The 25,301-nt window shown below is 46.6% G+C and overlaps 2 protein-coding genes and 1 pseudogene across 4 annotated transcripts; 2 read left to right on the top strand and 1 right to left on the bottom strand.

Annotated features, from left to right (window-relative positions):
* Positions 1 to 1,011: 1,011 nt before the first annotated feature.
* Positions 1,012 to 4,126, bottom strand: DEFB135 (defensin beta 135). Of its 3 annotated transcripts, none has more exons than XR_001887582.1 (2): positions 1,447 to 1,658; positions 1,012 to 1,274 (listed from the first exon to the last, which is right to left on the bottom strand). XR_001887582.1 is itself a non-coding variant. In XM_017883675.1 (2 exons), exons 1-2 carry the CDS (start codon positions 3,328 to 3,330, stop codon positions 1,109 to 1,111), a joined length of 234 nt encoding a protein of 77 aa, XP_017739164.1. In that variant the 5' UTR covers positions 3,331 to 4,126; the 3' UTR covers positions 1,012 to 1,108. The 3 variants fall into 3 exon arrangements, 2 of the variants coding, with proteins under 2 accessions (XP_017739164.1, XP_017739163.1); XM_017883675.1 differs by lacking the exon at positions 1,447 to 1,658 and adding an exon at positions 3,267 to 4,126 and having other exon boundaries at positions 1,012 to 1,278; XM_017883674.1 differs by having other exon boundaries at positions 1,012 to 1,278.
* DEFB136 (defensin beta 136) lies at positions 1,776 to 15,132 on the top strand. Its single transcript, XM_017883673.1, has 3 exons — positions 1,776 to 1,841; positions 14,289 to 14,533; positions 14,951 to 15,132. The coding sequence occupies exons 2-3, from the start codon at positions 14,479 to 14,481 to the stop codon at positions 15,130 to 15,132; spliced, it is 237 nt and encodes a 78-aa protein (XP_017739162.1). The 5' UTR covers positions 1,776 to 1,841; positions 14,289 to 14,478.
* Positions 15,133 to 19,890: 4,758 nt separating this feature from the next.
* Positions 19,891 to 24,888, top strand: LOC108536678 (heterogeneous nuclear ribonucleoprotein A1-like; annotated as a pseudogene).
* The last annotated feature ends 413 nt before the right edge of the window (positions 24,889 to 25,301 follow it).

A 25,301-nucleotide genomic window follows, 5' to 3' on the forward strand; every position in this document is an offset into this window, starting at 1 on the left:
CATTGCAAACTATAACATACTCAACATTTCAACTTAAATATTTTCAATATGACTTTCGCGTCATTGTTTTCAACATCAAACCACGAGTGTTCCTTAGTAGGTTCCCAAGTTAGACAATCCAATAGAAAAGTGGGCGAACGTCTTGAAGGGTCGTATCACAAATAAGGATATCTTAGGCCAATAAACATCTGAGAAGGTGCTCAGCTTCATTAGTCATCCATGCAACACAAATTAAACGCCATATGTCATCACTGTATACTCCCTAGAATATTCTTTTAAAGGTGTAAAATACTAGATGTGGACAAGAATGTAAAGCAACAAGAATGCTCAGACATTGTGGATGAGAGTATAAATTGGTACAACCAATTTGGAAGACAGTCAGATGCCATGTATTTACTAAAACTGAATGTATGCCTGTGCCCTAGCAATTTCTCACCTAGTTATATAACCCCCACAGAAATGCCTGCACCACAACCCTATTTATAAAAGCAAAAACTGGAAACTACAAATAAGACCATCTTCACTTAGAATATTCAAATAAATTGTAATATCTTTCCCAGTGTAATACAATATGCCATTGAGAAGTATAAACTACAATTACCTGAAACAGATTAATAAACTTCACAAAAGTAGTGTAGTGTAGAAGCAGCCAGACACAAAGGAATACCTACAATTCCATTTATATAAAGTTCAAAAATAGATGTCAGGACCTTCCTATTAAAAGTCAGACTAGGAATTATTTTGTGTATAGTAGTGACTGGTAGTGCCTGGGATGTTGTAATATTCTTTTTGGGGGCAGGGTGCTGGTTACACGGGTGTGTTAAATTTGTGCAATTCATCAGGATGATGTTTAGTCATGATTTGTACGTTTTCATTGTATGTTATACTTCAAAAGGTTCTTAAGAGACTTTTAAGAAGCGATAAATTAATAAAAAGAAAAAGTACTAAATACAAGGAATTACAGTATTTCTATAGGAGAGACAATAGAGAGAAATACAGCAGACACGGGAACACTGATAGGCTAAAGCCATTGTTTTAATCGAATGGTGCAACTGAGAGGGATCTGGGTTCCCAGAGGAAATCAGCAACAGCTTTCGGGTACTCACAACTATTTCCCAGTCAGTATAGGTAAATACTTTGGGTTTACACAGCATAAACGTGTAGTATCACACAAAATATGATATTCTTCTTTTTTTAAACATTTTTGCCTGCAAGAACCGTGCAGTCGCCAACATGAAGCAAAGATTTTTTGTATGTAGACATTGGGTCCACTTCTACCTGCCAAGAGAAACAAAGGTTAATGCACAGTTAGTGTCCTGCAGTGTCATGTTGCCATGGATAAATAAGACTTCAGACCATACTTTTCACTTTTTAATGATGAATTAGACACGATCAAAGATACTCAAGACATTTTATAGCTGGATGCCCCTTTTCAGTTGCTCTTACCTTGTTTACCAGGGGCCCTCTTATAAGCCATTATATGAACCCACAATAAGTTACATGAATTACTGATCAACTATGTGGAGTTAACAGGACCCAACATCTTCAGCTTGAGACTATTTGCTTCAGAAAGAACATTCAGACATGGAAGTCATCCCAGGAGCCTGCGGAGGTCCCATACCAGGAGGCATGCAGGGTCTGGAATAGCTACCTGAGGCAGTTTGTGATTCTCAAAGTATCAGCATAAAGAAAGAAAGATTCCTGAACTGGAATTTTAGAAGCCTAAAGTTCTATCCCTGTATTCCCCAATAACATTCTGCATGATTTTTTGTCAAGTGCTTCATCACAAGGTACTTAAGAAGTACCCATTCTCCCATGGGTACTTTGCACTTCATCATGCTGTAAGTTACTTTGCATCCATGGGAGCATGAGTGTGAAATGGTTTGAAATACCTGAGACAAATATGGAAATTTATTGCTAGTAATTTTTCTAGACCTTAAGAACTGGGAGCCTCTGGAAACCAAAGGGTGGAGGAGAGGTAATAGGAAGGCAGTTTAAGAGGGTAAACTCTTAAACTCAATCCATAGATTGAGCCTTTGTGGTGTGAAAATAATCAATGTGGTATGGTCAAGGGCCATTAGCAGGCAAACTTACCCACCGTGTGCTCGCTAGACCTCAGGCACCTTTCTGGGGACAAAGGAGTCCAGTAGAGACACATTGCAAAGTGTCCAGAGGTCCCACTATGCAGGACATCAGCCCTCATCTCAACATGGTCCTCGTTCATATCTATCTTGGTTTTCTTTTTCTTTTTTTCTTTTTTTTTGAGATGGAGTTTCACTCTTGTTACCCAGGCTGGAGTGCAATGGCACCATCTCAGCTCACTGCAACCTCCACCTCCCGGGTTCAAGCTATCCTCTTGTCTCCGCTTCACGAGTAGCTGGGACAGGCACACGCCACCACGCCCGGCTAATTTTGTAATTTTAGTAGAGAAGGGATTTCACCACGTTGGCTAGACTGGTCTCGAACTCCTGACCTCAGGTGATCCACTCGACTCAGCCTCCCAAACTGCTTGGATTGCAGGCGTGACCACCGTGCCCAGCCTCATATCTGTCTTTTAAACACTTCACACTTGGTCCTTGAGTGATATACTTTATATATGAAGGTTTGAGGCAATGGGTAGGGGCTCTCTGCTGATCCCAGAAAAACACAAGCAAAACAGTTTTGAGAACCTACACTTTAGTGACTGAAGTAGACTCTTCTCATTATCACCAAGTTGCTGGCTTCTGTCCAGAGAATGTAAATTCTGACCTCTCAAACTGATGTTTCATAGGACCTCATCATGCTATAAGTTAACGTAATACATCTTAACCAGCTGTGTCTGTGGAGTCTGCTCAGTATAAAATTTACCTTGGCTTCCAAATGAGTGAAAAATAACATGGGTGGCTGACTGTGAAAGACAAGTTCTAAGAGTCCTCAAAGAACAGCCTCCTCCTCACCCCCAAGTCCTCCCTGTTCTTTGAAAGTCTCATCTTTTTGCTCTGCCCTACTTCTGCCAATACCAGTAGTCCAGCCTTCCCCTCAAACTTCACCAACTCCCCAGAGCAAAATCCATAACCAGTTTCTTTTCTGAAGAGAGCCACCTCCTGTTCTATGTCCTTTGGATCTTTTCTCCATTCTGGACCAGCCCAGCATGTCCATCTCTGCTCACCTTCCTCCCTGTTGCAGCTTCCTTTGTCCACGTCCTGCCTTTTTCTCACTCTTGTAGAACCTCACACCTTTTTTCCCTTTACTGTTCCTAATTCTACAAGGAGGGGACTCCGTTTTACCTGGTGGAACATAGATGAGCAAGTCAAGGACCACGAGGGCCAAGAGGACGCTCCTTGTGGCCATACCAATCAGCAAAGAAGCAGCTGCAGTGCCAGGGAAAGTCACTCTCTATGCAGCTTTGACGAGATGGGGGGCTGCATGGCTAGTGAACCTTTTGGAACAAGAACAACTGCCTGCTCCACTGAACAATCCAATCAGCAAACTGTCTGTTTGAACATGACATCTCTTCATGAAAGCGCACTTCCTGGGTGCCACAGGCATGCTAGCAACTGCATGCACACTGTGTAGGCAGCCCTATTCTAGGCCCTGGTAGGATGCTGTGCAGGTGTCTGGGTATCTTCATTGGACATCCACTTAACAAATGCCTCTAGTGTGCAGAGAACCATAAGGCTGCCTTATGTAGTTGACAAAAAGGATTTTTTCTTTTTTCAGCCTTACACACACACACGAAATCCAGGTAGGCGTGATTCTCTCCATTTTAAAAGCAAAAATAAAGAGTCTCCGGTGGAAGAAATGACTTTCCCAAGCTCACATGGATCCTAAATGGTAGCAACACGACTTACAAGCAGGCTTCCCTGACTCCTATATACAGAAGTACTAAAGTATGGCCTTGCCCAATTCTGGGATAGCTGCAATCTCTTTAGGAAAATAAGAACTCCTGAAAATAGCATGGAAAAGCAAGTCCCCATAGCACCTGTAACATGACCCGGGGAAAAACACTGAGTTTTATTGCTCCCTATTGGGCATATGCTGTGTGCCCGGTAGTGGGGGGCATGCAAAGAATTTATGACAAAATTCTTGCTTGGAGGGACTAAAGGTCGACAGCGTTTGACAGTTTTTGAAGCGTTTTAAGTTTTTCAACAACTTTATCTGATATTGCATGAAGAACACAAAACCCAGAATCAGAAAGTCTTTCTGGTCTGGACTCTGCATGCAGTAGCTTGACAAGCTTTTAATAAAGCACTTACTCTACCTCTCTGATCATCAGTTTCCTCACTTGTAAAGAAGGTTGTACACCTGGCTGGGTGCGGTTGTTCATGCCTGTTAATTCTAAAGCTTTGGGAGGCCAAGGGGGTTGGAGTGCTTGAGCTCAGGAGTTCAAGACCAGCCTGGGCAACATGGCAAAACCCCGTCTCTTCAAAAAATACAAAAATTAGCCAGGCATGGTAGTGAGCGCCTGTAGTCCTAGCTACTCAGGAGGCTGAGGTGGGAGGATCACCCGAACCCAGGAGGTCGAGGCTGTAGTGAGCCATGATTGCACTGTGCACTCCAGCCTGGGTGACACAGTGAGATCCTATCTCAAAAAAAAAAAAAAGAAGGTTGTACTCCATCAGTCCCACCTATCAAGAAGGCTTGTTGTAAGGCCAAATGAAGTAATTCTTGAGGACAATCCTTTAAAAAACATACATACATTTAAGGAACTGTTAACACCCATATAACAAAGAAGACATTTAAAACTATAGATATTGGCCAGGTGTGTTGACATGTGCCTGTAATCCCAGCACTTTGGGAGGCCGAGGTGAGAAGATCACTTGACGCCAGGCGTTCAAGATCAGCATGGGCAACATAGTGAGACCCGCTTCTCTATTTAAAGAAATAAAACTATAGATGTTGCTTCTCCAACTAGAGAGTGAAATAGCCAGAACTTGGAACACATGCTTGCCTCTCTCTGTCCTTGTTTTATTCACAAGAATGCATCAAATATATGCCACTTCAATGGAAGTGGCATATATTGGCCACCATTGGCTTCAATGGAAGCCACATCCAGCTTCAGGATGTTTATGATCTGGTTGAGATTACACATCTGTGAAAGACTCATAAAGAACTACAGAGCAGAAAATCAGTGAATAGAGAAAGAATAGAGGACCTGAGTTTTGAGGAGCACAAAGAGAAAAGATCAAGCAAGCACAAGTGCACTAAGGGACTCTCCTGAGACCCACTGTCCAACCAGCAGTATTAGGTACAGCCTGATGTGCACTCTCTCAGCCCCCATGGTCCTGATCTTCTCTTCTCCAACCAACCCATCTGTCTCCATCTCAACCCTTCCCACTGTGCCCTCCAGAACCACAGTTGTACTATAAACATAGCTTCTACTTTATGCCTTCCCCAGGAACACTCTTCCATCTCTGTGTCTTGGCAAAATGCTAGGTTCTTCTCTAAGGACACTGCTTCCTAGCAGCCTTGGTGACTGGAGGCTGTTCATTGACCCAGGCTCCACACACCAGAGGACATGTAAGCCCTACTTCACAATTTTCTGAACAATACCTGACATGATCCAGACACCGCCTTTCCCTCACCCGGTCCACATTGAATCACTCATCAAACATTCCCAGTTCTGTCTCCAACATACAGTTCACAACCACCCATTTCTGTCTTCACTGCTGCCACTGCGTCCATGCCATCGCTGTCTGTCACTAAACTCAGTAAATGGCCTCTTAAATGGTTCCCATAGCATTTTTAGATATTTACCTTTTATCCTCCACTTGGTAACCAAAATGACCTTTTTATAAAAACTGAAATTGATTCATGCATTTGCCCTGTGGAAAACCCTTCAGGATGGCTTCCTTTTGAGTTAAAGTGGAAACTTCTTAGTGTGGATACTGGCCTGGTCCCTGGCTTATCCCCCCACCCAAGTCCTCTCATTTGTTCTGTCTCTCACTGCACTGCACCATACTGGCCTTCAGTATTCTCAAACATGTCAGCCTCAAAGCTTTCACGTGTGCTGTTTGCACAGTCTGGAAATCTGTACCACTCACCTTCTCATCCTCACCTAACGCATAGTCTCATTTAGAGGGACAGTATCTGTCTCTTCCACAGAATGTAAGAAACCCAATAAAAAATTAGGTTCCCTCTTGTAAATCTCTCTCAAAGGACCCCTTCTCATCCTGAGCATATAGAATATTAGAATTTTATATTTGTGCCTTTGTTTTTCTTTGACTTTTGCTTCCTCCACTTGACTACAAGCTCAATAAGAGTATGGACCATGTTCTTACATACATGAGATATCAGATCAACAAAATGCAATTTTTTTGTTAAAAAAAAAAAAAAATGGGGCCGGGCGCGGTGGCTCAAGCCTGTAATCCCAGCACTTTGGGAGGCCGAGACAGGCGGATCACGAGGTCAGGAGATCAAGACCATCCTGGCTAACATGGTGAAACCCCGTCTCTACTAAAAAATACAAAAAACTAGCCGGCGAGGTGCCGGGCGCCTGTAGTCCCAGCTACTCAGGAGGCTGAGGCAGGTGAATGGCGTGAACCCGGGAGGCAGAGCTTGCAGTGAGCTGAGAACCGGCCACTGCACTCCAGCCTGGGCGACAGAGCGAGACTCCGTCTCAAAAAAAAAAAAAAAAAAAAAAAAAAAAGTTTTCTAGGACTGCCATAACAAAGTACTACAAGCCGAGTGGCTTAAACGACAGAAATGTGTTGTCTCATTGTTTTAGAGGTCAGAAGTCTGAGATCATGTTGTTGGCAGGGTTGATGCTGTCAGAAAAGGGACGGTTCCAGGCCTCCTGGCTTCCGACAGCCACTCCATTCCTCGGTTCTGGGTGGTATTCTCCTGGGTCTTCACATTGTCTTCCCTCTGTTTATATCTGTGTCTGGGTCCAACTTTGCCCTTCTTATAAGGACATAGTCATATTGGGTTAGAGTCCACCCTAATAACCTCATCTTAACTTGATCTACGTAAAGACCCTATTTTCAACTAAGGTTGCATTCACAGCTGATGGAAGTTAGGACTTCAACATCTTTTGTGGGGTTACAATTCAACCCCTAACAAGCGTTAATCTTCAATCTTCCTGAGTAATCTCTATGACCCAAACGACATCAAAGCAACCAACTGTTTTTCTAGAACACGGATTATTCTTCATTTTTCTTTCACCACATTTACCCAGAAGAAAAGCCATCTATGGAACTGGTTCTGCTCTCAGGCTTCTGAAAGCCACTAGAACACATCACATGACTCCACAGGAAAGCTGAGTTTAGAAATTTGGTTGTTCTTTTTTTTATATATTCTAGTCAACCTCAGATGCTATTTGCTCTCATCACTCCCCACCCCCATCCTACTCTCAGGAGAACCTCTGGCTTCCTATTACACAGAGAAAATTGATGTCAGAGAATTTAAATTCACTTAACTTTGCACACAATTCCCATCAAAATGCCACCATCATTCTTCACAGAACTAGAAAAAGCAATCCTAAAATGTATATGGAACCACAAAAAAAAGATCCCACAGAGCTAAAGCAAGACTAAGCGAAAAGAACAAATCTGGAGGCTCCACACACCAGGGGACAAGGAAGCCCCAATCTCCTGCCAGCCCCATGCCATTTTCAGAACGATACCTGACATGATCTGGACACTGCCTTTCCCTCACCCTGTCCACATTGAACTGCTCATCAAACGTTCCCAGTTCTGCCTCCAACATACGGTTCGTACTCACCAATTTCTAACTCCACTGCTGCCACTGCGTCCATGCCATCACCTCTGTCACCAAACTCAGTAAATGGCCTCTTAAATGGCTCCTATATCATTTTTAGATATTTACCATTTATCCTCCACTTGGTAACCAAAATGACCTTTTATAGAACTGAAATTGATTTACGCATTTGCCCTGTGGAAAACACTTCAGGATGGCTTCCACCTGGCCCTGCCCTTGACACGTGAGGACTATTACAATTCAAGGTGAGATTTAGGTAGGGACATAGCCAAACCACATCAGCATCCTCTCCAAGTATTTGCTTCTTAAGATGATGTTCTTGTTCTGTATCACATCATAATCTTCCTGGATTGCTTTGTACCTTTCAGGCACATTGTCAGAGTCTTTTCCACAATTCTACCTCCCCTTTTTTGCCACAAATGCTGATGTGAGATTTGTTCCTCAATCTTATTTTCCTCTTACTCTTCTGAATCTCTCTTGTTGAATTCATCCATTTTTATGACTCTCTGACTATTGATTCTAAAATTTATATATGCAATCGCAGTTCCACTTTTAAACTTCCCAACTGTCTACTTGGCTGCTCCACCTAGACGTCCTACAGGAAACTCAGACTCAACCTCTCCAAAACATTACTAATTGTCTTCTCATCCTTCCTCCCAAAACCTCTGGTGTTCCCAGTGAACTTCACCACTGAACCCACAAATTTAAACCAGAAACCTGGAAATTATCCTAACTACCTTTGTCTTTCTAAATTCCACAGATAACAAAAATCAAGTATTTATTTTATTTCTTATTGCTCTTGAGATGAATATTCTCCTTTTTGCACTACTGCCAATACTCTTACTTTACTTCTCACTTGATCTTGGAGTCATAAAGCCTTGTAATGGGTCTCCATGACTCTGATTTTACAACACCATAAACCCATATTAAAACAAGTGTGGACTTGATTCCCCCAGCTTAAACTCCTAAGCACAGCATTAAAATACCCTTAGTGCATTATGCTAAGCGAAATAAGCCAAGCACAGAAAGACAAATACTGCATAATGTTACTTATATGTGGAATCTAGAAAAGTCAGTCTCAGAAGCAGGGAGAATGGTGGTTACCAGAGGCTAGGGCCAGGAGTGCAGAGAGGGGAGATATTGGTCAAAGGGTACAAAGTTTCATTTTGTCAAGACGCCTGAGTAAAGACATGGGACACTCTCCCTCTCCAGAAAAAAAGAAACAAAATTGTGAATTACACCTAAGATAGAACATCTATGAGAAAACTCCAGAGTTCAACAGAGAAGTCACAGGAAACACTTGAGGCATAGAAGGAGAAGGATGTGGGTTGGCTAGGAGCCTGGAGTGGCTCCCATTTGCTGGGAAAAGGTAAGTGAGAGACTCTCACTGGTTCACATCTCCATCTCAGACTACTGTAACCCTAGCAACAGGAGGGCTTTTTTTCCCACGTGGGCCCTGAGATTAGTGTGGGTGGTGATCAGGATACTGCTCAAGGGCATTGCTCCACACAGGGAAGTCATGTTGAGTTATACACATCCCCTGAGATGGAAGAAGCTGCAGCACAGTGCTATTGCAAGAGCCCAGCCTCCACCAGACTGAATCCTGTCCTGGGAACCAACAGGCCCCACATCTCCACAGAGGAGAACCCGCACTGATATCCCCTGATGTCCACCCAGGTGGCTGCAGTGGCTCGCACTGGATGAACCCAGTGGTGCTACAGAGTCCCCAGCACTCTAGCCCAAGTGGACTACTACTCCCTAGGGAAAGGATGGTGCAGTGCACCCAGGAGACTCTCCCAGGGACAAAGGGAATCCCACTGCGAGCTTTTCAGAGCCTGACAGCTCCTGTCTGGGACTGTGAGAAGCGACCCTGCCCCCCCCCAATAGAATGACATCTGTGCTTGGGCTCACCCCCCAGGCCACTGCAGCAGCCGCTGGTACTGCCAGAAGTCAAAACAAGTTGGCCCGAGAGCTGCCTCTCTGGGTCTGTAAATAACACCCTGCCCTCACTAGCAGCACAACACCTGTGCTGGAGCCCATACACAGAGGGTGAGGTCTCTTCCTTTACTCCCATGCACAAAACTACAGCTGCTGCTGCTACTGGCAGCCAATGTGAGTGAACCCAGGAGCTGCTTGTCTGGGTCTGTGAATAGCAACCACTCCCTCACCAGTAGCAAGGCCTTTGTGCTTGAGCTCACACCCAGAAGGCAGGACCCCTCCACTGCTCTGAACAACATTGCAGCCAGGAGCTGAAGCAAGCACTACTCAGAGCCTGAGAATTTTCTGCTTAGGGCTGTGATCACCAACCTCATCCCTATCAGAAGCACATCCTCTGTGCTTTTGTGTCTGTTCTGAGTACAGGCTCCCTCCCCATACACACTGTGGCAGCTACTGCTACTGCTGGAAATGAAGTATGAAATCCTAGAGCCTGAGAGCTCCTTGCAAGGGACTGTTGAGAGCAACCATACCCATACCAGCAGCAGAATTGCTGTGCTGTAGCACAACCTCTGAGGTCAGACTGTTCACTCACCACCATAGATCGCTCAGCCCCACCTACTACAGCCTACACTCCTGCACACCACCAAGGCCTTGACATCACGCCCCCAGATACTGAGCACCCCATCTGAGGACTGGGAATTACCCGATCCATTCCACCATCTCTGGTCCTTGTGCACTAACCCTAGGGACCTGAAGATGGGCCCACCTAGCCTGCTGCCAACACCACCAACCACAGCCACCCACGTGTGTTAACTAGGAGCCTAGAGACTAGCCTGCCAAGCCCATCATAGCCACCACTAACATTAGCAAGTGCACCTAGGAGCCTGAGTGTTATCCTGCACCACTGCTACCCTCACTCAGACCATTCATGCTGCTCAGGGACCTGAGAACCTACCCACCCATCCAGTCCTCCACTGTCACTGCCAGTACCAAGAAATCTGCCTGGAGTTGGCCCACCTGGACCTGCTAACACTGGTGCCCACATACACCACCCAGTGACCCAAGGTCAGGCATGCTTGGTCCATCATTGCCACAACCAGGGCTTTAGGACTGGCCAACATAGCATCCCTATCCCCTGCAAAGCCTCACCATAGCTTCCATTAGCAATTGCAGCCAAGCCACTGAGGAATTACAGATACCACTGATGCTATTCACAGCCAAAGAAATCATGCAGAGACTACACTGCTGAATGCACCAAGAATCAAACACAATAAAATCCTACTAAAGGTAATAAATTGATACACCTGGTTACACAGTCCCTTCCAGGCAGGTGCATTTCTTGATCACTTGGGACAACCAGATCTTATTTTTCTCTCTGAACTTTCCCAGGTGCAGAAAGTAATTTCTTTATTAATTTCATGTCTAAGTAACTGGTATATGAAACCAGACAGACTCTTCCTGCTCGGGTTTGGGCTTGGGTTTTGGTCTGAAGTCATCTCTCAGAGCTTTAACCCTCACTCTAAGTCCTATCCCAATATACAGTTAGAGGAACATGGTGAATGAGTGGAGATACCTGAAGCAAGCCTCAGAAGAGCCAGAATTTAAGTCCAGCTTTGCCAGTAGCCTGAAGAACCAGAGGAGTGTTATGTTCAGGCCCTTTATTCTTCTGGGTTGAAATCCCCCAGTTTTTAAGTAGTGGGAAGCAATATAGGAAGTCATTCTTACTCTCACCTTCTAACTTCCCTCGGTTCTCCCATCAGTTCTATATGGCAAAGTAAAGCCACATTACAGCCCCAGTGACCCCCCAGATCAATGGGAGAGGCGTTCCCACCTCCTTCTGGAAATTATAGGCTCTGGGATCCCCTCATCAGACATGAGACGGTACCTCCTTGCACTGACTGATCTTCCTTTTGACATAAGTGATTCCACCTAAAGGGATAGACGTGAGTTAAGCAGGGCCATGGGAATGTATCCCTGACCTTCAGTAAGGTTGGCATCTTCAAGAACTCTCTAGGAACGGGCTGGGTATGAGGACAAAGATCCTCTAAAAGGAGGATTGTCTAGGAAAATGCAGTGAGTCATCTTTAAATCATCTGCTTTGTGTTACTACGCTCTGTTATGAAATTTGGAGCTCTTGGTCAGAGCCCCGGACACTACCCATCTCCACTTCCAGGCTCCCTAAGCCCAAGAGATTAACCAGGGAAGTTAAGGTATAGGAGCTCTGTGTACCCACTGGTATCTTCTGGGATTCACAGGATAGGGAGACAGGTCCTTGGGATTTTCACTGTTCTCTAGGAAGCAGAATCTTTTCCAACTTCATTTCATGTAAAGTGTTCATTACCACATGAATACAAGATGTGTTCAGTCCACAAATACAACAACCCACAGGCATTCAGGAGGTTGTACATCACAAAAGAGAAAAATCAAGACTAACAGCATAATGAACTGTTGTTTGGGGAAACTTGACCACCTGATTCTAAAATCTGTATGGAAATAAAAAAACAAACAAAAAAAAATAGTCAAGACACCCACAAAAAGAAGATAAGTGGGAAGATTTGGCTCTGATGGAGACAGACCCATAAATAGATAGAAGGATAGATAGATAGATAGATAGATAGATAGATAGATAGATAGATCGATAGATCGATCTTATTTAAAAGCTTATTAACTTATTATAAAGCTATAGCAGTAAGACAGCATGGCATTAGTGCAAATATAGACAAATAGAACAATAGAACAGATGAAGTTTTCCAGCATCAGACTCATGCATATGTGGAGCCTGATTTAAAACAAAGGTGGCACAGCTAGACAGTAGAGAAACAACAATCTTTTCAATAATTTTTGGTCTTGAAACCATTGGTTTTCCATAGGGGGGAAAATAAACTAATTTACACCATACACAGAAATCATCACAGGTGGTTATAGAGCTAAATGAGAAAGAAAAATAATAAAGAAAAAAGAAAGATAACATAGGAAATAGTTTTTTTTTTTTTCTTTTTTTTGAGACGGAGTCTCGCTCTGTCGCCCAGGCTGGAGTGCAGTGGCCGGATCTCAGCTCACTGCAAGCTCCGCCTCCCAGGTTTACACTATTCTCCTGCCTCAGCCTCCCGAGTAGCTGGGACTACAGGCGCCCGCCACCTCGCCCGGCTAGTTTTTTTTTATTTTTAGTAGAGACGGGGTTTCACCGGGTTAGCCAGGATGGTCTCGATCTCCTGACCTCGTGATCTGCCCGTCTCGGCCTCCCAAAGTGCTGGGATTACAGGCTTGAGCCACTGCGCCCGGCCGGAAATAGTTTTATAACCTAGGAGTAGGGAAAGATTAGTAAGCAAGAACCAGAAAATTAAGAATATATGTGCTTACTGTATTGGCCGGGTGAGGTGGCTCATGCCTGTAATCCCAGCACTTTGGGAGGCTGAGGCAAGTGGATCCTCTGAGGTCGGGAGTTCCAGACCAGCCTGGCCAACATGGCAAAACCCCATCTCTACTAAAAATACAAAAATTAGCCAGGTGTGGTGGCAGGCACCTGTAGTCCCAGCTACTTCGGAGGCTGAGGCAGGAGAATCGTTAGAACCCAGGAGGTGGAGGTTGCAGTAAGCCGAATTTGGGCCACTGCACTCCAGCCTGGGTGATGAGCCAGACTCTGTCTCAAAAAAAAATTAATAATAGTAATAATATTGGGTACCTACTGTACGGCAGTGTGCATGCAAAGCATTTTATAAGCTGTATTTCATTTCATCCTCAAAAAGAAAACACACACAAAAGCTTCCAATGCACTTTTTGAGAAGCAGATCTTGAGGCTGAGATGCTAAATAATGCATCTGAGCGTGTAAGCCTGCAAAGCAGAGCATAGCCAGTAACGCCATGCTCTACTGCCACGCTACATACTCAGAGCCCTGTGGTCGTGGGCTGCCTGGGTACAAGCCTGCCTTAAGGGTCAGAACAAAACCAAAGTTAGTGTCATCTTCACTCTGAGACATCCCTCATTACCCCCAAGAGAGACAGGCCTAAGGGCTCTTCCCCAGGGCTGAGTCTCTGTCACTCCAGAGAAGCCCTGTCTGGCTCCACTCTGGATACTGTGCGTCCAACCTTGAACACAGCACTGAACCAACTCTTCTAAGTGAGAGTTTCAACTCCTCAACTCCAAAAAAGAAATCTCTCCTAGAAGCTTCGAAGTCCCCTAATCCTAGCCAACATTTCACACCAGTCATTTGGAAAACAAAGTCCATCAGCGAACTTTTCCAGGACTTTTTTTTTTTTTTTTTTTTTTTTTTGCAGTATCTGCCTTCAGCCAGGTAAATAAGTCAGCCACCAGACAAGGAAGCTGTCCCTTCTCCACTGGTTCTGAGCCCCTTCTCTTGGTCAGACCAGTGGTTGACACCTTGAGAGCCTCTGTGTCTTAGAACTGTCTTTCCAGGCTTAAATTAAGCCTGTTTCCTAACACCCTCTCTCTGTGCTCCCGAGCTTTCAGTGGTGCTCCAGAGGAAAGAAGAGACAGGGCAGACATTTTTGCTGTCATGTTTGTATCAAAGTACACTTGAAGGGAGAGGGAAAGTGTTCAGGCCTAGGCATGGGGATCCTGGTCTTTTCTCCTGTTCTGCCATCAGGAAACATGACAGCCTTAGCTGAGTCTCTTCCTTTCCTGCGGTTTGTAGAAAAGGAGGTAGCACGGAATGGCCCAGGGCCTTTTCTTCCTCGAATTCTGCAGAACCCTGTGATCTCCTCAGTCTGCCCCTCCAGGAAGAGTGAAGCCAGCGTCCAGCCCCATCCAGCCCAGCCCAGCTCTATAAAGGAGCCTCTCAGGCAGCCACCCCTGGGAGTTTCAGCTCTGTGCCCTCTTCGGCCATGAACCTCCATCTTTCTGCATTACTCCTCCTCCTGGTGATCTTACTGCCTTCAGGTAAAACAGTGGGTGTGGGTCTGAACATAAAAGTGGGGGTTCCCAAAGACTGAGACGCTTTAAAAACCCTCTAACTATAAGCCCAGCAACAGGACACCAATATCAGATGGGCCAGCAGGTTAGGGGCACAGCGAGCAGACTGCTCCTGCCCTGCTCTGCTGCTGCTGCAGCTGCAAGATCTGCCAGGGCACCGGGGAGGGGAGGGGATGTCATTGTGCACACAGATCATGCTGCAATTCCTATCTCCCCTCCAATGCCTCTGGCTACCCTGAGCGTTATCTGCCTTGCCGAGATGTGATAAGAGGTGAGGTGAATCACAACTAACGAGCCATCCACCAGGAGGTGACGGCAGGCCTAGGATTTCTCCCAGCCTCATGAAGATTGATTTTTCTTTTCTGTGGTCTCTCCCCACATCAGGACAAGGTATGTTTGGGAATGATGGAGTCAAAGTCCGCACCTGCACTAACCAGCAGGCCGTCTGCTTCTTCGGGTGTCCGCCAGGATACAGGTGGATTGCGTTCTGCCACAATATTCTGTCTTGCTGTAAAAATATGACACGTTTTCGACCCCCACAAGCCAAAGATCCATGGTCTCATTAAAAAGATATGTGAATGGCTCAAAGTACTAAAATCCTAATCTGTGTGTAAGGATCTGAGAGCTTGTAAGTGAGCCATGGGCAGCAAATGAGGACCAGATTCTGATAATTTACTGGCAAAATTCCAGAAGCATTTTGTAAAGGGAGCACTGCCGTGAAATGCATCCCCTATTTTTCCTACCTTCCCATCCCCAATCACTCATTCCTCTTTCAAATTGAAATTCAGGCCAGGCACCGCGGCTCACGCCCGCCAGTAACCACAACACTTTGGGAGGCTGAGGTAGGCAGATCACTTGAGGTCAGGAGTTCGTGACCAGCCTGGTCAACATGATGAAACCCCATCTCTACTAAAAATACAAAAATCAGCTGGGTTTGGTGGTGGGTGCCTGTAATCCCAGCTACTTGGGGAGGCTGAGGCAGGAGAATTGCTTGAACCTGGGAGACGGAGGTTGCAGTGAGCCGAGATCGTGCCACTGCACTCCAGCCTAGACAACAGAGCAAGATTCCATCTCCAAAAATAATAATAATAAAATTCGATGGATTAATACAAGTTCACAGGCCCAAGCGATGATATATTCTGGGCATAGAAACGAGCTAACCATGCACCAGTCACACATTTGAGTGATTTTCGTCTATTAGGTAACACTCCACACAATAAAATCTACAATTTCTCCCATTTTGCAGATGAAGAATAATTTCCAAGGTCACATGACAAGAGTTAGTCCTGGGATTAAACCCAGACAGTCTGCACGCAGTGTCTTCAGTGTAAAGTTGCACCACCTCTCTGTTAGTAAGTATGAGATTCTAGCCAGATTGTGGTTCCAATGAGGAGGCAAGAATCCAACTAGACCCCTCAAATGGCAAGCCCCTCAACGCTCGTCCTGTGGTTTAAAGCCATCATGCTTCTGGTTGCCAAGTTGCTTTCACGGTTCTATACTCAGTGGCTTTCATGAGTCACGATCAGTGTCACCCTAAAATCCCACACACCAAACATGCTACTTTCACCACTGCAGTGACACACTGGACCATACACCCATTCCAAATGTGCAGCTGTCTGCCAGGCAGGACTGTCCAACAACACGTCCTCACCATCCACTGCAGGGTTCCCACCTGGAGGCAGAGGCCTCGGGTCTGCATTGAGACCCTCCTCATTCTCTACTAAGAAAAGAGAAGGGTAGTTGAGTTTCAGGATCTCCCTTCTCCACGAACGTGCCTGGCAGGCACACTCTGAAAGTCTGCACTGAATGCTAAGCAGGGGTGAGCTGACTGCTCAGAGCTCAGCCTCAACATCAATCCCCCAAATTCCAGCAAAGAAGAAAAACCAGAGATCATCATGGTCCACGAGGTGAGCCTCCGAGGGCATCATGCCTCAGCTCATCCCTTTGGGTCTGTGAGTGTGTCTACAGTGGGCCTGTGGCATCAGACCACCTGCACATGCTCATTTCAAACTACCCCCGTATAAAAAAAGCAAACAAACAAACAAACAAAAACAGGGAAGGACATTGCAAAAGTTCACAAAACAACATAAATGCAATGAAATTAACATAAAAATAGAAAATAAAAGAGAAAACTGGGTGAAAGGAAAAAGCGGATATTCTTTCACCAGATGTCAAAAGGATCCAAAGCTTAAAAAAAGCTAAACACCCCAACGCTTTTCTTGCAGTTTCTAAGGCCATGGTCACTCCAGCCTGGTGGAGATGCTGCTCTAACTTTGACAGTGGGGTGCAGAAAAGACACAACTCTCTCCAGTGGCATTCAGAGAGGACCGAAACTTTACAATGACTTTTGCTGAAAACCCACACAAGAAACAAGAATACTAAATTATCACACACAAACAGCGTAACGTACTGACCCTGTAGCCCACTGGATGTGAACTTTGAGTCAGTGGGCAGCGTCTCTGCGGGGGCCGCAGGTGTCAATCTCACTCTCCAAGTCCCAGGGCAGCCATGGGGAGGGTCCACAATTTAGGCTTAGGGACCTAAGTCTCCAGAAATTTTGCTAGAGTGAATGACAGAACCACATGGGTGCCATCGAGATACCAGCTCGTCCTGGTGCAGCAAACTGTTTCAGGACCATGATTCGACAGAACAGCCCTGCAGAGCCCCCTTGGTTTATGGGCATATCTCACACCTATTCTGTGGGGGCAAGATATATTCCCAGTGCTCTCTGTATGCTTAAGATATCCAGAGTTGATGTGTGTTACTTGAAACCAAGAAATCCGGCCAGGTGCAGTGGCTCATGCCTGTAATCCCAGCACTTTGGGAAGCCGAGGCAGGCAGATAACCTGAGTTCGATACTAGCCTGGCCAACATGGTGAAACTCCATCTCCACAAAAATACAAAAATTAGCCGGGCTGCTCTCGAACTCCTGACCTCAGGTGATCCATCCACCTCGACCTCCCAAAGTGCTGGGATTACAGGTATGAGCCACCACACCCGGCCAAGTCACATATTTTCAAAAGTACTCAGCTGTCAAATAATAATCACAGAGGACTCCCCATATTGTGTCTGTCAAGTTACATTAAACGGTTCAGATATGGAGCCACGGCGCTTTTCCAAAAGCCAGCATCTCTGCCTTTCAAGATCCAGGTATGCAGAAGCTCGGCTTTTGTTCAACAAACGTCAGACTCCTCTTACCACCCAGTTCCTGATTGTGCATCTCAAGAACTCCAAAAACCAGGCCGGAAACAACCATTCTTAGTGGAACGAGCAGATGGGATGAGAGGAGTGAAAAGGAGAGGATGCTCTTGCATTAAGCATTGCCTCTGTGGGGCCCTTCCAGAAACCAGTTCAAGTTCTCCCTCTGGTCGTTGGTCTGGGAGTGAGGGGACCAGAGATGAGCAATCAACTTCTGCACAACAGAACCAGGTCCTGTTGTGTCCCCCGAGATCATTATAATGTCCACCATCACTGAGATGGTGTCAGACCCTAAGAAAGGAAGGATTCTGTTAGCAAGACTAGCTGTCCCTACCACTGGATGTTCAGAGATCCCAAATAAGAGCAGAGGTCTCATCAGTTTCCTGAAACTGGCCTTTGGCAGGGAGCACATGTCTCCTATCTCCACAGTAACTGGCCACTGTGCTGGGCTCATGCCCAGACATCCCAGCAGACAGGACTGAGCGTGGCATGGCTGGTGGGTCACAGGCAGACCCTGAGGTTCAGGCCTGGCCTATTAGAAAGTATGGTCAGCCACAGCAGGATAGCAGCTGAATTCCCTGCCTTCTTTCCCCCGACCATCGAACAATGGTGAGCTCCACCTGTCAGATCCAGGTGGTGTGCTATCCCCACAAAATCTAGGTAGAAGCCTGTGCCACTCAGGTCTTCTCCACTAGCACTCCAGCAGAGAGCTCCTGACCCGATCAGGCAGGAAAGCCTGGAGTCAACCTGTTGGGACAATAATGCCTTCTTTATCTGCTGGTGCTTTGGTTTGGGGACACGGATAGCTTTTTTCTCAAATTATGGGATATCCCAGCTCATCTTAGAGAGCCCACTCATCTGCTTCTGAGGACAAAAGCAATTCCATCGCACAGAGTTGATGGGAGTAGCAGTTCCTTAAGCTCCCTCCAAAAGATGCCCGATTGCTACATCCTGCAGCATATTTCACAAACGGTGCCAACCCTCACAGTTTGGGGTTTAAGCAATGCCAATGGCCACGTGCTGAAGGGACAATGACTTAGTTATTCTAGACCTCAGGCATGTCTTTTTTTTTTTTTTTTTTTCCTTCTCTTTTGAGATGGAGTCTCTCTCTGTCGCCCAGGCTAGAGTGCAGCGGTGCGATCTTGGCTCACTGCAGCCTCCACCTCCCAGGATCAAGCGATTTTCCTGCCTCAGTCTCCTGAGTAGCTGGGACTATGGGCAAGTGCCGCCACGCCCAACTACTTTTTTGTCTTTTTAGTAGAGAAGGGGTTTCACACTGTTGGCCAGGCTGGTCTCGGGCCCCCGACCTCAAGTGATCAACCGGCCTCGACCTCCCAAAGTGCTGGGGTTCCAGGCGCGAGCCACCGCGCCCGGCCTGCGTCGTGACTTCGTAATTCAGGGTGGAGCCAGGACCAGTGCGCAATACAGGAACAATTGGCTGTGAGCATGAGGTGTTCAGATGGATTCCTCGCCCTGATTCCCGAGGTTGTGTGTGAGGAAGTCTTCCAATCTTGTTCTCTAAAACTGGAGCAAATTGGCTGGGTGCAGTGGCTCATGCCTGTAATCTTAGCACTTTGGGAGGCCAAGGCGGGCAGATCAGAAGGTCAGGAGTTCAAGACCAGCCTAGCCAACATGGTGAAACTCCATCTCTACTAAAAATACAAAAATTAGCCGGGCGTGGTGGCAGGTGCCTGTAATCCCAGCTACCCGGGAGGCGGAGGCAGGAGAATCACCTGAAGCTGGGAAGCTGAGGTTGCAGTGAGCTGAGATTGCACCACTGCACTCTAGCCTGGGTAACAAAGCAAGACTCTGTCTTGGAAAAAAAAAAAAAAAAATGAAGCAGATTACTCAACTAATTGCCAACCCATCGGGGACCTGATAGTGTAAAATCTTTCATAACTAAAGTACAGGTGTAAAAACTAACATTCAGAGCAGGCAAGACATTTTCCCAGGACCACACAACTCATCAGTGTGCAAAGCCGGGACTCAAACACAGATGTAGCCACTCCCTTTCTGCTTCCTGATCTGTAACATGAAGCCTCGGTCTCTCTGAGAGCACTGCTGGAACAGGAAGGGGAAGGGGTGAATTGCAACTTTCTGGAGATGTGGAGTCAGGTTAGAAAAGCATGGGTAAGGATGTCAGGAGAAATCAGCCCTTCAAACTGGACCATGAAGCAGGAATCCTTAAGCTCATAGCCTGGGACTTTGACGGTACCTGACAGGTTGAACCTCGTCTGAGAAATTCCCTTCCCAGTATCTGGGCAGGAGATTTCTAGCTTCTATCTGAATTTCCCCACAGGTTAGCACTGCTCAGCTCTGCTCAACTGGGGAGCTAGACAAGAGAGGAATTGAGAAGAAGGAGAAGGTGCAGAAGAAACTGACCTTTCCTTCAACTGCCCTGGAGTTAGCTCACTCGCAGAGGGATAAGAGACCTGGAATCAAAGTCTTCAGGCTGCACTTGGTGCTTTTCCTCCCACAACCTCAGGGGCAGGCTGACTCCTGCGTGTCTGGCCGGCTCCAGCCTGAGTCCTGACAGGTGCAACCTGTATTTTGATGGCCTTCAATGGGCCTGGAAAAGGGCAGAAGGAGTACAAATGTGCCTGGTGTCCCAGGTCTCTTTCACAGACCAAAACCTCTCTGGAGTGGGGAAAGGCGTTTATTGGATTCGGCAGAATATCGAAAACCTTACACCCTCTCCGTGTACACTCACGAGGCCCTGTCATCTGCAGTTGGCCTCCTGACACTGAGCAGGCGTTCTGTATAGGACGTGCCCTTCACACACACCAGAAATAAGTGGCTTTCTGACTTTATAAGCAGATGTCTTAGGGGCTTGGTAACCATAACCTAAATTGCTTCTAGGGAACCCAGCCAAATCAACTTTCTGAACTTCTATTTGCTGGGTTTGTGTCATCTCAAATGATGAGAACTGTGAGCCAGGCCCAAATGTAAAATCCCCTTGGGGCTGAGTGCAATGGTTCATGTCTGTAATCCCAGCACTTTGGAACTCAAAGTGGGGTGGATTTCTTGAGAACAGGCGTTGAAGACCAGCCTGGGCAACAGGCAACATGGCGAAACCCCGTATCTACAAAAAATACAAAACTTAGCCAAGTGTGGTGGCTCGCGCCTGTACTCCCAGCTACTCAGGAGGCTGAGGTGGGGGGATCACTTAGGCCTGGGGAGATTGAGGCAGTGAGCCATGATCGCACCACTGCACACAGCCTGGGTGAGACACTGAGACTGTCCCAAAAATTAAAAGTAAAAAAGCCCCTCAGGAGACCCAGCCTAATACTACTGAGCATACTTGTGCTTTTCTTCGCCATTGTACTAGGAGAATCTAAAATCCCTCCCAGTTCTGCAACACGCTGCTGCGGGCTCAGAAGCCGTAGTTATTCTGGAAGCAGCAAGAGGTTAATTTTAGGCCAAAATCTATTTATTCTTCTCTCAATGGCTTTCAAAGGAAAATGGAAAGTAATGCAATGCTCCACATCTGCATTGAGGAGGAACATGACGTTTCCCCTTCATTTCTCTAAAGGAAAGGCTGCTTAGGCAAGTGTCTAAGCCATGAAGATCCCCCACCCTCAATCTCACTCTCCTTCTCTTAGTCCACTCTGTCTCACGTAAAGCAGAATCTTTGGAGGATACAGAGAGTAATTACAAATAAATACTGGGTTCTGCTGGCCCAGGGTATGCTGACTTTCTGCTCAGCCCATGGTGAGCCACCATGGCCAAGAGCTCGTTCTCCACACCCCTCTACCCACTTATCCCAGGCAGCATCCTGACCTGTGCCTGCAGGACACCTGTTGTGGGACTCAAGAAATATCTGATGACAGAGTATATGAGAGGCAGTGGGGACAGGGCAAGCAGGGAGTACAGGCTGCTCCCAGGACTGCTGGATGCCTGTCCTGGGAACAGGGGCCTAGGTTGCCACCCAAAACTCATCCGTGGGTGCAGAGCCATATGCTGGTTTTGAGTGGGCTTTAGTATTGAGCGGCTGGATCTCAATCCTGATTCTTCCTGAGCCACTTCTTAGCTGGATGATCATGAACGAGTCATTTAACCTCTATCAGCTTCAATGTGCTCTTCCCTAAAACAGGGATAATAAGAGAGGATTATTCATGGGACTGCCAGGAGGATTAAGTGAGCTTCAAAAGTACTGAGCGTGGAGGTTGGCAAATAGCAAGTGCTCCATGAGTATTGACCAGTAAGTAAGCAATCAGCAGGTTGTAGCTGTTGCTGCTGCTCCTGTTATTTGAAAGTGGTTTTTGTCTTCTAATTCTTGCCGAATTATCTTCTCACTGCACCACATCAATGGCACAACGGGTCAGGGCAGCCACCTCCAGTGCCCCGTAGGCTCAGATTCACTAACAATTAGAAGGACCTGTTCCTAGAGTTACCCATTAGTGGACAGGAGAACCCACAGTCCACCCGTTAGGGTGAGAGTTCCCACAGCCATCCTGTCTCCCCAGCCACAGCAGCACCCTTCTCCCAGCAGCACCCTTCCCTTGGCAGCCTCACACCTGCCTGCTAGGAGGTCACGTGGCTCATGAGCTAAGCCCAGATCTGGGAGCTGTGAGTTTCCTCACCCATGCACTGACCTCTCTATGACTCTAGGCACATCACCTCATCTGCCTGCAGTGGGAAGGGTTGGACTGAGGTACTATGGTGCTCCCTACTAAGGAAAAAAGAGGGCACCAGTCTAGAAAGCATCTGAAGACAGTAGAAGGAAGCACCAGCTCATGACTAGCATGGAGGCATTGCAGAAATACACAGTGTAGGGCCAGGTGCGGTGGCTCACACCTGTAATCCCAGCACTTTGGGAGGCGGAGATGGGAGGATTGCTGGAGCCCAGAAGCTCAAGACCAGCCTGGGCAACATAGTGAGACCCCATCTTTACCAAAAATATACAAAATTAGCTGGGTGTGGTGGTGTGCACCTATAATCCCAGCTATTTGGGGGTCCGAGGTGAGAGGATCGCTTGAGCACTGGAGGTCAAGGCTGCAATGAGTCATGATCACACCACCACACCAACTGGGCAACAGAGCGAGACCCTGTCTCTTAAAAAAGGAAGAAGAGGGCCGGGCGTGGTGGCTCAAGCCTGTAATCCCAGTACTTTGGGAGGACGAGACGGGTGGATCACGAAGTCAGGAGATCGAGACCATCCTGGCGAACACGGTGAAACCCCGTCTCTACTAAAAAATACAAAAAAAAAAACTAGCCAGGCGAGGTGGCCGGCGCCTGTAGTCCCAGCTACTCGGGAGGCTGAGCCAGGAGAATGGTGTGAACCTGGGAGGTGGAGCTTGCAGTGAGCTGAGATCCGGCCACTACACTCCAGCCTGGGCGACAGAGCGAGACTCCGTCTCAAAAAATAAAATAAAATAAAGGAAGAAGAAAGAGGAATATGCAGTGCCCCATGGCCAGTTTCCTGCCAAGGGTGAAGGGAAGTGGGATTGTAACAAGAGAATTTTAAAACAATCATAAAAGCTACTAAGAGTCAGTCTATTATTTATTATCACCATGTTCCAGCAATTCTAGATAAGGTCAGTGATAACACATCCGGGGACTGGTGAGGGCAATCACTCCCATTGTCCTCCACCTTGGTGTGCCATCACCTGCGGGCCACAGCCTCCCACCTCTCTGATTCATGCATTCCCTAAAATGCTCTACGCCAGGGCCCAGCCCTCTTTGCCAAAATCATATTACTTTTCTCTCTGCTCTGAATGCTGAATGTTCCCCACCCTAGCTCACTAAGATCACCTCTAGCTGGGAGCCCTCAACCCTCTTGGGCTCTTGATGTTCCTTTCATCTTTACTTCCTGACTGTGCCCACTCCCTGCTCTGTACCTGGCATGGAAACTGGGAAATTTCCAGAATCAAAATGGAGTCACTTGTGTTAAAAAAAAAAACCTTAATAAGGCCGGAGGTCAGGGCTCACGCCTGTAATCCCAGCACTTTGGGAGGCCAAGGCGGGTGGATCACCCGAGGTCAGGAGTTCAGGATCAGCCTGGCTTTCTGCCCATGGATGCCGCGGAAGAACCATCCTTCAAGTCTCTCTTCTCCTTGCCCTCATCTCTAAGTCAGAGTCTCCTAAATAGCCCGAACAGCTGAGGAAGCTCTTCATTGGAAGGTTGAGCTTTGAGACAACCAATGAGAGCCTGAGGAGCCATTCTGAGCAATGGAGAGCGTTCCCGGACTGTGTGGTAATGAGAGATCCAAACACCAAGCACTTCAGGGCCTTTGGTTCGTCACATATGCCACTGTGGCGGAGGTGGATGCGCCATGAACGCAAGGCCACACAAGGTGGATGGAAGAGCTGTGGAACCAAAGAGAGCTGTCTCAAGAGAAGATTCTCAAAGACCAGGTGTCCACTTAACTGTGAAAAAGATATTTGTTGGTGGCATTAAAGAAGACACAGAAGAACATCACCTAAGAGATTATTTTGAACAGTCTGGAAAAATTGAAGTGATGGAAATCATGACTGACTGAGGCAGTGGCAAGAAAAGGGGCTTTGCCTTTGACAGCTCTGACAACCATGACTCCGTGTCATTCAGAAATGCCATACTGTGAATGGCCACAGCTGTGAAGTTAGGAAAACCCTGTCAAAGCAAGAGATGGCGAGTGCTTCATCCAGCCAGAGGTCGAAGTGGTTCTGGAAACTTTGGTGGTGGTCGTGGAGGTGGTTTCTGTGGGACCTTGGTCATGGAGGAAACCTCAGTGGTCATGGCAGCTTTGGTGGCAGCCATCATGGTGGTGGTGAATGTGGTGACAGTGGGGATGGCTATAAGGGATTTGGTAATGATAGAAGCAATTTTGGAGGTGGTGGAAGCTACAATGATTTTGGCAATTACAACGATCAGTCTTCAAATTTTGGACCCGTGAAAGGAGGAAATTGTGGAGACAGAAGCTCTGGCCCCTATGGCGGTGGAGGCCAATACTTTGCAAAACCATGAAACCAAGGGGCTATGGAGGTTCCAGCAGTAGCAGTAGCTATGGCAGTGGCAGAAGATTTTAATTAGGAAACAAAGCTTAGCAGGAGAGGAGAGTCAGAGAAGTGACCAGGGAAGCTACAGGTTACAACAGATTTGTGAACTCAGTCAAGCACAGTGGTGGCAGGGCCTAGCTGCTACAAAGAAGACATGTTTTAGACAAACACTCATATGTATGGGCAAAAACTGGAGGACCGTATTTGTGACTAATTGTATAACAGATTATTTTAGTTTCTGTTCTGTGAAAAGTGTAAAGCATTCCAACAAAGGGTTTTAATGTAGTTTTTTTGCACCCATGCTGTTGATTGCTAAATGTAATAGTCTGATCATGGTGCTGAATAAATGTCTTTTTTTTTAATGTGCTGTGTAAAGTTAGTCTACTCTGTAGCCATCTTGGTAAATTTCCCCAACAGTGTGAAGTTAGAATTCCTTCAGGGTGATGCCAGGTTGTATTTGGAATTTATAGACAACCTGCTTGGGTGGAGAAGCCATTGTCTTCGGAAACCTTGGTGTAGTTGAAATGATAGTTACTATTGTGACCTGAAGTTCACCATT

This window comes from Rhinopithecus bieti, unplaced genomic scaffold (genome assembly GCF_001698545.2).
Source record: "Rhinopithecus bieti isolate Rb0 unplaced genomic scaffold, ASM169854v2 scaffold_13857, whole genome shotgun sequence".
Lineage (NCBI taxonomy): Eukaryota > Metazoa > Chordata > Mammalia > Primates > Cercopithecidae > Rhinopithecus > Rhinopithecus bieti.

Coding starts and splice junctions, on each gene's coding strand:
- DEFB135 (XM_017883675.1), bottom strand. CDS start 3,330: ATGGCCACAAGGAGCGTCCTCTTGGCCCTCGTGGTCCTTGACTTGCTC. Junction 1,279..3,266: donor GCTCATCTATGTTCCACCAG/GTAAAACGGAGT, acceptor TTCTCTTGGCAG/GTAGAAGTGGACCCAATGTC.
- DEFB136 (XM_017883673.1), top strand. CDS start 14,479: ATGAACCTCCATCTTTCTGCATTACTCCTCCTCCTGGTGATCTTACTG. Junction 14,534..14,950: donor GGTGATCTTACTGCCTTCAG/GTAAAACAGTGG, acceptor TCCCCACATCAG/GACAAGGTATGTTTGGGAAT.